The sequence below is a fragment of the Sinocyclocheilus grahami genome, unplaced genomic scaffold (genome assembly GCF_001515645.1).
Source record: "Sinocyclocheilus grahami isolate Dianchi unplaced genomic scaffold, SAMN03320097.WGS_v1.1 scaffold451.1, whole genome shotgun sequence".
Lineage (NCBI taxonomy): Eukaryota > Metazoa > Chordata > Actinopteri > Cypriniformes > Cyprinidae > Sinocyclocheilus > Sinocyclocheilus grahami.
This window is the reverse complement of record NW_015505630.1, coordinates 473,357-488,304: the sequence shown is the minus strand read 5'-3', so window position 1 is coordinate 488,304 and position 14,948 is coordinate 473,357. Positions and strand designations below refer to the sequence as shown.

At 38.7% G+C, this 14,948-nt stretch overlaps 1 protein-coding gene across 1 annotated transcript in view; it reads left to right on the top strand.

Moving 5' to 3' along the window:
* LOC107552448 (major vault protein-like) overlaps nt 1-7,992 on the top strand; it is an 11,006-nt gene extending 3,014 nt beyond the window's left edge. Inside the window, exons 3-10 of the mRNA XM_016234330.1 lie at nt 4,195-4,555; nt 5,701-5,936; nt 6,155-6,352; nt 6,452-6,596; nt 6,921-7,168; nt 7,253-7,379; nt 7,475-7,663; nt 7,813-7,992. Of these exons, the coding sequence (XP_016089816.1) occupies nt 4,195-4,555; nt 5,701-5,936; nt 6,155-6,352; nt 6,452-6,596; nt 6,921-7,168; nt 7,253-7,379; nt 7,475-7,663; nt 7,813-7,941 (1,633 nt within the window). The 3' untranslated portion in view covers nt 7,942-7,992. The remainder of the gene's footprint in view (nt 1-4,194; nt 4,556-5,700; nt 5,937-6,154; nt 6,353-6,451; nt 6,597-6,920; nt 7,169-7,252; nt 7,380-7,474; nt 7,664-7,812) is intronic.
* Nucleotides 7,993-14,948: the final 6,956 nt, after the last annotated feature.

The following is a 14,948-nucleotide window of genomic DNA, read 5'->3' as shown; positions in this document are numbered from 1 at the left end:
CCCCCCCCCCCCCCCCCCCCCCCCAGAGATATCTTAGATCATGCTGTGATAAACTAATAACTGTCCCATTGTCCTGTTTTGAAATCTAAAGTTGATAGAGCCTTCTCTGTGTTAGCCCCAAAGCTGTGGAATTCGCTTCCTCAATCTGTTAGATTATCCCTTTCTTTATCTGCATTCAAATCAACCTTGAAAATATCTCTCTTTTCTCAGGCCTATTTATAATTTAGCTATGATAGTCTCAGTGAGTTAAATTCCTTAGTCTTGTTTCTTATTTGGTTTTATGGTTTTAGCTGTTTGATTTATATTTTTATAATATATCTTCATTTTGTCTTCATTTTTATTGATTTCTGTGAAGCACCTTGGTCAGTAATTATGTCATTTTAAGGTGCTATATGAATAAAAATGAAGTTGACCTTGATTTACAGTGGGTATAGAAAAGAATCACCCCCTTTAAAATAATCACATTTTGTAGCTTTGCAGCCTGAAGTGAAGATGGACAGTTTTTGTTTTATCCAGCTGTATTTACTCCAAGTGAATCCAAGTGAAAAACATAACACAACATGTCAGAACAATTTTAAAATTAAAAACAAGAATCACTGAGTTGGAAAAAGTGAAAATGACTTGGAAACTCAATCAGGTGTAGCTAATCACCTTCTCAACGGCATACAAAGCCATTTGACTTTCAACTGTGATCAGCGGTGGTCATTTTGATCAGCTCAGCATGAAAAGAGCTTTCCTGGAGCATTTCAGTCCTTGGTAGTGCAACTGAAGCAAACAATCAGCTATGGGTGGAAAGTAACTGTCAAAAGATCTCTGGGATAAAGTTGTGGACAGGCAAAAGTCAGGAGATTGATACAAAAAATATCAACGGTTTTATTAATGTCAAGAAGCACAGTGAAGTTTATTATTAAGAAGTGGAAGGTATTTAACACAGAGCCTCCCTGGATCAGGACGTCGCTCCAAACTAAGTGAAAGAATCAGTAGGAAACTAGTCAGAGAGGCAACAAAGAGGACTACAGCAACTCTGAAGCAGCTGCAGGAATTTATGACAAAGAGTGGTGATTGTGTGCATGTGACAACAATATCACAAATTCTCACAAATGTGGCTTGTATGGGAGGATTGCAAGAAAAAAGCCAATCCTCAAGAAAGGCCACATGCAGTCAGACTAAGCTTTGCCAAAACACACCTTGAAGATTCTGAGGCAGATGATACTAAAATTGAATTATTTGGCCTCAACACCAAACGATATGTCTGGCGGAAATCCAATACAGCTCACCATCCAAATAACAGCATTCCTCCAGTAAAGCATGGAGGCGGTAATATCCTGTTCTGGGGGTGTTTCTCTGCAGCAGGGACTGAAGCACTTGTCAGGATAGAAGGACAAATGGATGGGGCAAAATACTGTCAAATTCTTGAGGAAAATCTGCTGCCCTCTGCTAGAAATCTGTCAATGGGAAGAAAGTTTACCTTCCAACAAGACAATGACCCAAAGCACACAGCAAAACTGAGCACACAGTGGTTGAAGGAGGAAAAAGGTGAATGTCCTTGCATGGCCTAGACAGAGCCCAGACTTAAACCCCACTGAAAATCTGTGCAATAACTTGAAGACTGCAGTCCACAAACGCTCACCATCAAATTTAACTGAGCTTGGGCAGTTCTGCAAAGAAGAGTGGGCAAATATTGCAAAGTCTAGATGTGCAAAGTTAGTAGAGACCTATCCCAACAGACTAAAGGCTGTAATTAAAGCAAAAGGTGGTTCAACAAAATACTGACACAAGGGGGTAGAGGTCTGCATTCCCGCGGCTCTCCCGTGGGAACTGTGGGACCTGACAGTAGCCCCTCACTGCAGAACACAAGATCCAGGGGGCGGGGTTGGATCCACATCTAGGGGGTGGAGATTGGTAGGTTTAGGGGTGGAGATGGGTGGGTTTAGGGATCAGGGGTGGAGACAGGTAGGTTTAGGTATAAGTAAGGTGGGAGAAGTTGGATCTGGGTCCAACCACGCCCCCTGGATCTTGTGTTCTGCAGTGTGGACCATCTCGGACCTGAACGGGATTAAATTCTGAATAAAATGCGGTAGCGGTCGGTAACTCTGGTGTAATTTGAACGGGAGTGGGCGCCGGGCAGTCTAACAATATCCCGTTCCCAACGTCCATTCAGAACAGCATATCTGCGCTTTATTCTTATTGACCACTGGTACAGCCTGTACTCGGACTGTTATGCACGCGCTGCACGCATGCTTTCTGCGTCACGGCATTTTATTTGCGGGGTCTGTGGGTCATGTGCATAATGATGCTCAGAGCAGGCTGTAGGTAAATATACGGCCCTCAGACAGAACAGGCAGGTTGTCAATATACAGTGGGTACGGAAAGTATTCAGACCCCCTTAAATGTTTCACTCTTTGTTATATTGCAGCCATTTGCTAAAATCATTTAAGTTAATTTTTTTTCCTCATTAATGTACACACAGCACCCCATATTGACAGAAAAACACAGAATTGTTGACATTTTTGCAGATTTATTAAAAAAGAAAAACTGAAATATCACATGGTCCTAAGTATTCAGACCCTTTGCTGTGACACTCATATATTTAACTCAGGTGCTGTCCATTTCTTGTCCCCACTCTATATATTTTATTATATATATATATATATATATATATATATATATATATATATATATATATATATATATTCTGTCAAGCAGAATATTTTTTCTCTCTGCGACACTTTTTACTATTGTGTTGTAAATGTTAAACAAATTGTATCCCGACAAGATGAGTAAAAATAAGAAATACAATTTTTTTTACATTTTTATTTTACACTTTTTATCCTACTGTTGCATAAAATATTAAACAAATTTTGTGTTATACTAAAATTATACTTAGAGGACAGCGGGTGAACAAAGAGTCATTATATAGCGGGAGCGGGTGGGTGCGGAATATAACCTTGTGGGTTATAAAAAAATAGTTCCACGCAGACCTCTACAAGAGGGGTGATGGGGTAGCAGGAGACGAGTGGCTGTTTGAGGGACCAGGTACCACTGCTGCACAGCTAGCATTAGCTTTACAGAGTTTTGTGCGCCAGCCCGGACTAGTTTACCTGCTCAAAGCAAATGACAGTTTAAAATAATGAAGTTCAGGGAGAAATAAAAGGCAGTAAAGTTGTTCCTCATGGGGCAATGCTATAGTACATAGAAATATGTTCTTCAGTTTTTTGTTTCCCATACATGAAGAGTGAAGACCAAATAACTTTCAAGAAGGTTTTTTGCGTATTCAGTTTTGCCTGCACTGTAAAACCCAATAAGTGCAGAATACAGAGAAACATTTAAGTAAACTAACGCAAAATTAAATTTGTATTACACAAAAAAAAAATTTTAATTACAGTTTATATGAAATATTGATAACCAACTCACTGATAATATTGCTTGCATATTTTGCTTTATGGTGAAGTACTAGTTATCAATAGCACACTTGCATGGGCTAATGTAACTATCACAGAGACTATCACTATATACTAGCATGTATACGTTAAGCAACATGCAGTATATATAGTATTGAAGTAGGACATGTTTGATCATCGATAATTAATTACTAAAATCACTTATTTAGTACATAATTAACTAGAAATTCAATATATGAACAGCTGTTAAGGTCACGGCATGTGCAGGTTGAAGGCATACAATGTTTTATAGATGTTTCAGGATAGAAAAAAGAAAAGAGCTCTGATTCATTCAAATAGTATTCAAACGAGGAGAGAGAACAAAGGGAAACAAATAGAGAGTGGGTGTATTGCGTTTACCTAAGGTGTTTCACAAGGTGCTGCCGTTGCCCCTTGTTCCCGATAGTTTATATAACTCTTTCAGTATTCCTGAAATGTTTGTCTTTATGTTTATATGCTAAGACAAGAGGTGTTTTTTCACCCACTCGTTTTTTGTGCTTGTGAACTAGGTTTGTGTTTAGATCGCTTTTAAAACTCTTAAATCACCTTGTCATAAATTGTGTGAACAGGAAGAACTTGATTCTGGATCAATAACTTTTATTGTCTGAATGTAAATTGTCATTTGCCATTGACATTTAGAGCACTAATATGGTAGACCAGTGGGGGAAATCAGTTCCTTCATTAATTCATTCCCTTTTCCCCCCTCCCTATTATGAATACTTAAATTTTTTTTTGTTGATAAATGATTAAAATGTTTTGCATTCCCTTTGCTTTGCTTATACACATGCATATACACACAGTCTGATCGTATGCCACTTGTGCTGCAGTATCCATCCCCACCGTACTCTAATGTTTGCCATTGTTACTCCTCCCTCCTTCTTTCTTTCACCCTGCTTCCTCGCTCCTCAATGCTTCAGCTGGAAGAGCTAGATGAAGAAGAAGGGGAAAGCCGAGCCAAAAAGAGGGGAATACAGCGTCGTCCAGGTGACCGTTGGATGCTGCGCGGCCCAATCGAATACGTGCCGCCTGCCACCGTAGAAGTCTTGCTTAGACAAGATGCTATCCCACTGGATGAGAATGAGGGCATTTACGTCCGTGACATCAAAACTGGAAAGGCAAGATTCAAAGATTATAAAGAATCGATCGACCAAATGCATTTTTTTTCATTTCACTGATTTTCAGAATCACATTTGGGTTTTTAAACCCTTTTAACAATAGTCTTAGGGGAAAATTAGAGGACATTTTGAGACTTAATAGGTTTAAGAGCGTAGAGTTAATCGCGATTAATCAGTACATACATTTTATTAATTATCTCCAGTCAGTTTCATTTTAAGGAAAAGAGTGGCTAGGACAATTCTCAAAAAATCTACCTTTTGTGTTTTTGTATATGTGTATACACATAAAGGAATAAAAGGAATAAAAAGTTCCTAAAGGAATAAAAAGTAATAAAAAGGTGAAATATTCCTTAATCTTTTATTTCAGTTTAGTAAATTTAGGAAATGTAACATAATAAGGCAGTCTCATGTTTCTTATTGGAGAACTACAGTGTAACTTAAGTTTGATAGATTTTATTAATATTGACAAAACCAGACAAGCTTAAAGGAACACTCCACTATTTTTGAAAATAGGCTCATTTTCCAACTCCCCTAGAGTTAAACAGTTGAGTTTTACCGTTTCAAAGCACTTTTAGCTGTAGCTTAGCATAGATCATTGAATCTGATTAGATTTGATTAGATAAAACTTGACGTACCATGGGTGCAGCAGGCACCTGAAAATAGTCCCAGCTAGGTAACTTCCAATAAGCCTGTTTTCAGGCGCTGCGTAATATCATTGCGCCTGCTGCACCCATGGTACGGCAGCAAAGTTCCTTGATTACTACGCCAGAATGAGAGTATAGTTCCTAGCCATATCAGCCTAGAAAATCGCAACTTTTCATTTTCCATCGGTCTTAGTACACGATGTAACTACAGAAGAGTCAAGTTTTAAATGGGAAAAATATAGAAACTCTTTGGTCATTTTTGAGCGAGATGCTAACGGTCTAATCAGATTCAATGATCTATGCTAAGCTACAACTAAAAGTGCTACCACCAGACCCGGAGATCGGCTGAATGGATCCGAAACCGCTAGGGGAGTTGGAAAATGAGCCTATTTTCAAAAATAGTGGAGTGTTCCTTTAAGGGTTTTCGGTGAAACCACACAAACAACATAGTTTATGTTGTTAAAGTGCTTTATGTCCCAGCTGACTTTGTCTGTTTCACAGGTGCGTGCTGTGATTGGCCAGACCTACATGCTGACGCAGGATGAGGAACTGTGGGAGAAAAATCTTCCAGCCAATGTGGAGACTCTTCTGTCCCAATCCCGTGACCCGCTAGCGGACCGTTCGGAGCGAGAAAGAAACTTTGGGCAAGCTGAGAGAGATAAAACCAGAGTGGTGTCCTATCGTGTCCCACACAATGCGGCCATTCAGGTGTACGACTACAGAGAGAAGAGGACCAGGTAATATAGTGATGCTTGTTTGAGTGACAGTCATATAGTTATGCAAAGTCTTTTATGTTCATATTTAGGTTCTGTGGAATTCTTCTTAAGAGTATTTTTATTTTTTATAATTTATTTTTCTTATATTTATATTTATAAATTTTTTCTTTCATAATTTGGACATTGCAAATAACCTTTGCCATTCTCTTTCTCTCTTTCTCATTCTGTTTCTCTCACAGGGTGGTGTTTGGACCTGAAATGGTGATGCTGGGTCCTGATGAGCAGTTTACAGTTCTTTCCCTTTCTGGAGACAAACCCAAACGTCCTAATGTCATCAAAACCATTTGTCTCCTGCTTGGCCCAGACTTTTGCACCGACATCATCACCATAGAGACAGCCGATCATGCTCGCTTGCAGCTGCAGCTCTCGTACAACTGGTACGTTGTGTGCGTGTGCTCTAAAGCTGTATTAGAAATGTCTCGAGTAAAAATGAAGTGCAAATAAACAAGTGACCTGTTTTTCTTTCTCCGTGTCAGGCACTTTGATATCAAACAGCCCGTTGAAGCGGCCAAGGCTACGGCTCTGTTCTCTGTGCCAGACTTTGTGGGTGACGCGTGCAAAGCCATTGCTTCCAGAATCAGAGGAGCAGTGGCCTCAGTGCAGTTTGACGATTTCCACAAGGTATGTGACACACCTATAGAGTTTTATTGCTCGGATAGTTCTCTTTCCTTTATGTTTAGTGCTCTGGCTTTTGGCCATGATTGTAAGTGTGGCAATCACAGTTAAACTTTAGACTTTTAAAAGTTTGGGGTCAGTAAGATATATATATATATTTTTTTTTTTAATAATTAATTAATTCAGCACTTTTATTTAGCAAGGATGCAGTCTTAATGTGCAGTGTTACAAAAATCAAATCCGATTCAAATAAATGCTGTAGTTTTAAAAGTTTCTTTTCATCAAAAAAGTCCTGAAACAATATATCACGGTTTCCACAAAAATATTTAGCAGTACAACTCTTTCAACATCATAGTGTACCTTTTAAAGAAGACTCAAGCTTCTGTTATTCTACCAGCTTTTCCCAGTTTCCCTATGTATTTGTCTGTCATGCCCATTTACATTCATTTTCCTTCTTTCAGACACGAGGCAGAGCGTCAGGAGCAGGAGGCTCGGGGTCGCCTGGAGAGGCAAAGGATCACAGACCAGGCAGAGGCAGAGAAAGCAAGAAAGGAGCTGCTTGAGCTGGAGGCTCAGAGGTGAGTTCACTGCCAGGGCCAATGCCAAGTTTCTCTTCACATTTAATGTTTTCATGGTCAATAATCAGTGTGTGTGCGTCTTAGTGCTGCAGTGGAGAGTACAGGAGCAGCGACGGCTGAGGCACAATCTAAAGCAGAGGCGGCTCGTATACAGGGAGAAGCAGCAGTCGAAGAGGCCAAACTCAAAGCAGAGGCTCAGAAAATCGAGGCTGTATGTCATCCAAACTATGCTAGTTCTCATCTTTTTTCTATTCTTTTTCTATTCCCTATTAGATTTTGACCATTTTCCTCTCCTCTGTGTGTCAGGACGCTGAGCTGGTCCGTCTGTGTAAGGCGCGTGAGCAGGAGCTGAATTACAAGAAGGAGATGGACCAACTGGACGTGGAGAAGCAACAGAAGCTGGCAGAGATTGAGAGCCACCGCTTCAAGCAGTTGATGGAGAGCCTGGGCACCGAAACCCTGAAGGAAATGGCCCGAGCCGGGCCTGAACTACAGGTAAGTGAGCATTGGGATAGCGAATTAACATCTTTCTATGGAGGCTTTGCATCACAAATGTTTTATAATAGCATTTTGAATGGATGTTGATTCTGTTGTTTTAATAATTAAAATAAGCTAATAAAACCATGTACCATTTTTTCTTCCAGGTGAAGCTCCTGCAGTCTTTGGGTCTGAAGTCTACTCTTATTACGGATGGCTCCTCTCCTATTAATCTCTTTACTACTGCCAATGGCCTCCTGGGGGCTCTGCAGGGCAAAGAACAGGATGAAAAATAAAAAATAGGAGAGACAGAGGTTAAAGGAACACTCCACTTTTTTTTTGAAAATAGGCTCATTTTCCAACTCCCCTAAAGTTAAACAGTCGGGTTTTACCGTTTTCGAATCCATACAGCTGATCTCCGGGTCTGGCGGTAGCACTTTTAGCTGTAGCTTAGCATAGATCATTGAATCTGATTAGACCGTTAGCATCTCGCCCAAAAATGACCAAAGAGTTTCGATATTTTTCTCATTTAAAACTTGACTCTTCTGTAGTTGCATCGTGTACTAAGACCGCCAGAAAATGAAAAGTTGCAGAAAATGAAAAGTTGCAATTTTTCTAGGCCGATATGGCTAGGAACTATACTCTCATTCTTTATAATAGCATTTTGAATGGATGTTGATTCTGTTGTTTTAATAATTAAAATAAGCTAATAAAACCATGTACCATTTTTTCTTCCAGGTGAAGCTCCTGCAGTCTTTGGGTCTGAAGTCTACTCTTATTACGGATGGCTCCTCTCCTATTAATCTCTTTACTACTGCCAATGGCCTCCTGGGGGCTCTGCAGGGCAAAGAACAGGATGAAAAATAAAAAATAGGAGAGACAGAGGTTAAAGGAACACTCCACTTTTTTTTTGAAAATAGGCTCATTTTCCAACTCCCCTAAAGTTAAACAGTCGAGTTTTACCGTTTTCGAATCCATACAGCTGATCTCCAGGTCTGGCGGTAGCACTTTTAGCTGTAGCTTAGCATAGATCATTGAATCTAATTAGACCGTTAGCATCTCGCCCAAAAATGACCAAAGAGTTTCGATATTTTTCTCATTTAAAACTTGACTCTTCTGTAGTTGCATCGTGTACTAAGACTGCCAGAAAATGAAAAGTTGCGATTTTTCTAGGCCGATATGGCTAGGAACTATACTCTCATTCCTGCGTAATACGTACACGATGTAACTACAGAAGAGTCAAGTTTTAAATTAGAAAAATATCGAAACTCTTTGGTCATTTTTGAGCGAGATGCTAACGGTCTAATCAGATTCAATGATCTATGCTAAGCTGCAGCTAAAAGTGCTACCTCCAGACCCGGAGATTGCCTGAATGGATTTGAAAACGGTAAAACTCAACTGTTCCTTTAAGACGCCTTATACCACTTGATATGCATAAATAAAAACGGTGATGTATTCTGTTATAGCTTTCATTCTTAATAGATAATACAGTAAAGCCATGAAAGTGCAGCATTAGCAGTACCTTTGCTGTCCTGTTTATTAGTTGAACTAACGCTCAAATCATTGTAATAGATATGCTTTCGGTTTACTAACATGCATGCATTTTCAAGACTTTACTTTGTGTTTGTGTGTCATGCTGAAATATGCCTATGGTGCCTTAAATGATTCAGTTAAACCAAAAGAGCTGTCTAGAATATGCGTCTATACTCAGCTCTGCTTTTTACAGCAATACAACAACATTTAGTGTCTAATAATATCTCGGATAACAAATAAAATATTTTGCATTGCTCATGTCTTCATTTATTTATAGACATTTGTAAATAACTGCAGGTTGTGAATGATTTAGATGATTTAGATATTTGGCCACATGTTGACGCTGCCATATAAAAGGCAGCAGTAGTTTTTATTCATTTTACTCTCTGGTTTGATCTTCTTCAACAAAATTCATGTGGTTCATATGAATGGAGTTAAAATGTTATATTTTCAACAGCCAGATTCCCCATACGTCTTTGCACAATCTTTGATCAAATCCCAAATTAGAAAAAAAAAAGAAATAAAAATTAGATGCACTGAAAGAATCCTTAATGAACTAGTCATCACAATCAAACACTTTCGGCGGGTTAAACAAATGTGATGGATGAACTTGTGGGCGTGTCTGTCAACTGTGATAACACTTTACAGTTTTATGGACATTTATATCTTTGAAGACTTATTTTAAAATGTAGTCTTTGTAGATTGTTACGCCATATGCAGGTGGCGACATTGCGAGGGAGTCATTAAATCGTTAACTCGACAGATTGGCTCTTACATCCTTTATGAGAAGATTATATTTCTGATTGGAAAAGAGTCAAATAGTTTTTTTTTTTTGCATTTTACATTTGTATGTCACCTGTAACCATCAGTTATGAATATGGATTGGTTTTATGTATTGATTTAGTCCATAGTATGTGGAAACTCATATATTAATATCAATTACCTAATAAAGGTACTAATCATTTTATAAATACATTTTCAGTAAAACTTCAGTTTCATAGTAAAAATGTCATACAAAACTTTTTTGGAATGCACATCCAAGAAGGCTTGAAAGTGTTTGAATTAATTTGATTTTATACATTGAATCTCTTTTGAATCTTATTGAATCTCTTTTGTAGCGTAAGGGTATTATGAACCTGAAATATGAATTTGTAATGAGGGTACTGTGCAGTATAGCGTAGCGCTAGATATATCCCAAAGACAAGTCCAAAAGTGCATGAATCTCACCAAAGCATTCACTGTGGATAAAGTCGTCTTTATTTCATGATGCATTATAACATAAACACAAAAGCCAAATAAATTGTGTGTGGTTGAGTGTTTTACAACAGCCACGGCCACAATATGCTTTAAAGAGTGACATTGTGCTCATAGTTGCCATATAGTGGTACCAGTTATATTACTGAAAAATATACCATGATGGCAGCATAGATTTTTGTGTTTTTACTTGTATGCTATGTACATAATTCAGTCGTTGTTGCCCTCATTCAGATTTTTGTTGACATTCAGATCCTTGTCCACTCATACGAATTCCAGGCCTCATAGTTGATCAGCAGAACCATGGCTTGGATCTGGGATTCACACCCTTCATTCATGTACCATGTGTAGAAATCTTTCCACGGGCTCCTTCATTGAGATCCACACTGAGCTTTTTGAAGCCTTTTGTCTGAAGCTTTGCCTGCTCCTGGAGGGAGGTGGATATTTTAAGAGCAGTGAGAGCTTTGCTCTTATCGGTTGTGCGGTGATACCAGAGGAAAACGTGGTTTCCACAAACACCTTGATTGGTGTCTTCATCCACACGGGTGTAGCCCAGCTCAAACTGGTGCTTGTCACAATTGAAGTCAAGAGTTGCTGTGATCTCACAGATGTAGCTCGGCTTCTCTCTTTACCCACAGGTAGATGAACTTTCCTCCTGCCCGACGGTTCAGATCACAGCCCAGTCTCTCCCAGCCATCTTTCAGAAGAGCAGGTTCTTCTTTGGCATCTTTGCTTACCTCGAGGCTCATAATGGGAAAGTCATGTTCAGTGCTGCCATAGAAGTACCACAGGAAGATGGGATCTTCACCAGCTCCTGCATTCAGATCCTTGTCCACCAGTTCATACCCAACATCAGCCAGACCAGACTTCATGCTGTTATTGAATGAGAACTGTATCCTTGTCACAGGTCACCGGCCCGGCCTGTGCCCCCTCACCTCTGGTGCCGTCTCCGTAGTGGGCGCCCTGATTTTAGTCGGTGGGGCCGGGGCAAGGTACTGCCCTGGGAAGGTCTCCCAGGCTGTTAAATACACAGATTAAAAGCGAAATGTTTTCATACTGTGCCATATTTTTGCTCATTATGATATTTTTCCGTCGATACTGGAACGCGCGTGGACTACAAAGCCTATTTGACCTAATACGGCTAATAGTTTCGACATCACGAATATGGACACATTTGGATTTGTGCCTGAGAGAGGTTAGCCCAACTTTACCTTACGTTTCTTTACAAATTAATTTGTTTTGGCATGTTTATTGCTAAGCATATATTATTATATACTGCAATTATATTTATCCATTAGAATTATATATTTTTAAATTCTTATTCCGTTCTGATACGGTTAAATTTAAAGGATTTGTTGTAAAGTGAGCGAGGGGAACTAAAATGTTCTATAGTGTTTATAATGTTGGTACATTACAACATTATTAGGCCTGCCGTTATTATTTCTGAAAATGCAACTAATACGAGACGTTCTTTTTTTTTATTTTCCTCAAAAAAATTTTTTATTGTTTTTTTAAAAGCATGCAGCAAACGAAAATATGCGATTAATCTGTTAAAATGTGTTACTGTGGGTTAACAAATTTACATTAGTAGGCTATTCTTATGCTTGGCTTCACAGATAGCAACAGAGTCTGGGCCAAATCTGGTTTACATTCACTTCTGGCCTTTTTGTCTTGATTGCAAATGTTTTGTGTTGTTTTTTTTATGTACAATGGATAATTAAAACAAAAATCAGGCGTGTGTATTTATAACATCAATTACTAGGCCTACATTCTTTTTTTCAGAAATGGAAGTAACTCAACCCTCACTTTGTGCGCTCTGGCGCCGACCCTGGGTAAAAGACTGTAAAAATGCTACAGTAAAAACCTGTTAAATGGTTAACGGTAAATTCCCCTACTATATACGGTGAAAAACTGTATTGAACATTAATATTACAGTAGTATACCGTTTTTGGAAGTGCAAAAGACTGTATAATTTACAGTGAATAGCCATAAATTGACATTCCCAGAATTCCCTGTGTTACATTTCAAATTTTATGTTTTTTCTTGAAATAACTGTTTCTTCTTAGTTTTTTCTTGTCAGTTTTGTGTTACACCTAATGTTGTGAAATGAATGTTTATTGCATCATTTTAGTTTTATGTGTGTTACCATGATGGTGTTTGGTGTTTGTGTGAATGACACTGTGCACCTTCTATATATGTCATTATTTAAAAGCTGCTTGTGATGGGCTTTGGTTCATCATGTGACTTTCTCATCACCACCTGCATTTGGTGGTTATCAGTGTATTACAAAGGTACAAAACAGATTTCAGTACTTCAATAGGTTGGTATATTAACATAATATCAGTTAATGAAATTACGGTATTTAACTGTAAATTTAAGTTAAAACCTAGAACGTTGCTACCGCATTTTTTACGGTAAAATTCTGGCAACCACAGCTGCCGTTTTTTTACTGGAAATTTTACGGAATTTTTTTTTTACAGTGCACTCTTTCTTGTACCAAAGAAAGACCCGGTTTTTACCAGTGGCGTAACAGATGCAAAGTGATTGAATGGAATGTAATTATTCCATCATAAATTTGCTAAATTTGTGTATTGCTTATATATGTGTATAAGCAAAATGGCGCAGACGCTGATGGCTGCCTCCGTGGCATGCTCCGCAGTTGTTTTTATTACCTGCACATACAATTGTCAATTTATATATTTTTATTCCTTATTTACTTGTTCTATTTTTTATTTTTATTATCTGTTTTTTTTGTTCTGTCACTGTCATTCTGTTACACTGTGGAAGCTTCTGTCACGAAAACAAATTCCTCGTATGTGTAAACATACCTGGCAATAAAGCTGATTCTGATTCTGATTCTGATATGAAAAGGTTGAGTTAACCCAGGGGTAGGCAAGTTCGGTCCTAGAGAGACACAGTCCTGCAGAGTTCAGCTCCAACCCTAATCAAACACACCTGAACAAGCTAATCAATGTATTCAGGATTACTAAGGCTATAGGCAGGTGAGTTTTTTTTCAGGGGTGAAGCTGAACTCTGCAGGACTGCGGCTCTCTAGGACCGAACTTGCTTACCCCTGAGTTAACCATACAATTCTAGGCAGATGTGAGGACTAAATACATATTAATTGCTTGTACAATGAATTGCCAGAGCAAACGAAATCAATGCCACCTCCTTTTGTCCACTGATTTAATTTGAATCGACTCTGCTCCATTCAGTGTAAAGCACTAACCAGTGAGTTATCAGCATTTCCCAGAATGTCTAAATATACATCTGAATAAATTCTTCAGTTAATTGTGTTGCACAATCCCCAACACACGTAAAAAAATCTATCTGTATTAAAACGCATGGAACCATGCAACACAGAAAAATAAAAGCACAATAAATAGGTAAAGTGGGGCAAGACTTCCAGTCTTGATGCATCAGTTGCAGGCCGATCTTCAAGACTTTGTTCTGCTTTTAGAGCTTTCGAAGCAGAAGCAGAAGCAGAGATCCTGTATTTTAATTAGCAATAAGGTATACTGTAAAAATAGTCAAAGCTAAAGGGTGCTGATAGGCAGTGCAGGACACATAACATCTGGGGCCTATCTGAAGGCTCCCTTTACCCACATATAATGGTGTACATGGAATATATTTGTGTCATTTTATATGGCACCCCTCAAAAATGCTACAAAAAAAAGACTGCTAAAGTGATAAATATATATGTTATCATAAAAACACAAAAAGGCGCCTGTGGAATTGTTTGTCATTGAAAGTAACTCTGCCCATTGTGCTATATGTGCTGAAACTGTGTTTCCACAAGATGGCAGAAAACACTGTCACTTTTAGTTCATGAATTTCTGCAATACAAATAAACTGAGGCAAAGTGTTCTATTTTCGTAATCGTGGACTTATGTAATTGTATAGCCCACAATTTCTAGTCCACAAGATCTCGCAAGTGTCTCTTTACACTCTAAACAGGGCAGCTGAGAGCCACTGTGGAGAGACACAGACCTGTGTCAAAATCTGCGAAATAGACAAGACTCGTAACGACCATATTTCCCTGTTATTTTCTTGCATTTACAGAAGAGAGACACATTTTTAAACAGTTTTAGTGCTTTAGTGTTTTTTGCAGCAATGGGATAGTGCATTGTCCTGCACGACAATCGTTTTATTTCAGAAGACATAATCCTTATTTTTACGCCATAGCAGAAAATGGTCAGTTATGAACTCCACATATCTTGCAGAAGTCATTTTGACACCCTCAGGGACTCTAAAGGGACCTTCCTTCTCACTTCCCAACATTCCAGCCCAAATCATCTCGCTGACATCGCAGTCTTGTTGGAACAGGGTGGCCATTCACCAACCATCCAGAACTCACACCTCCATCCATTGTAGCACGGCATTCGTCAGTGAATAAAACTATTTAAAAACCAGTCTTCATATATTTCTATACATTGACTGTAAAGGTTTCTCTCTGTGAGCTTAGGTTAGGGCTGGCTGAAACGCAAACATAAACAAACACTTTCTTTGAAAAACT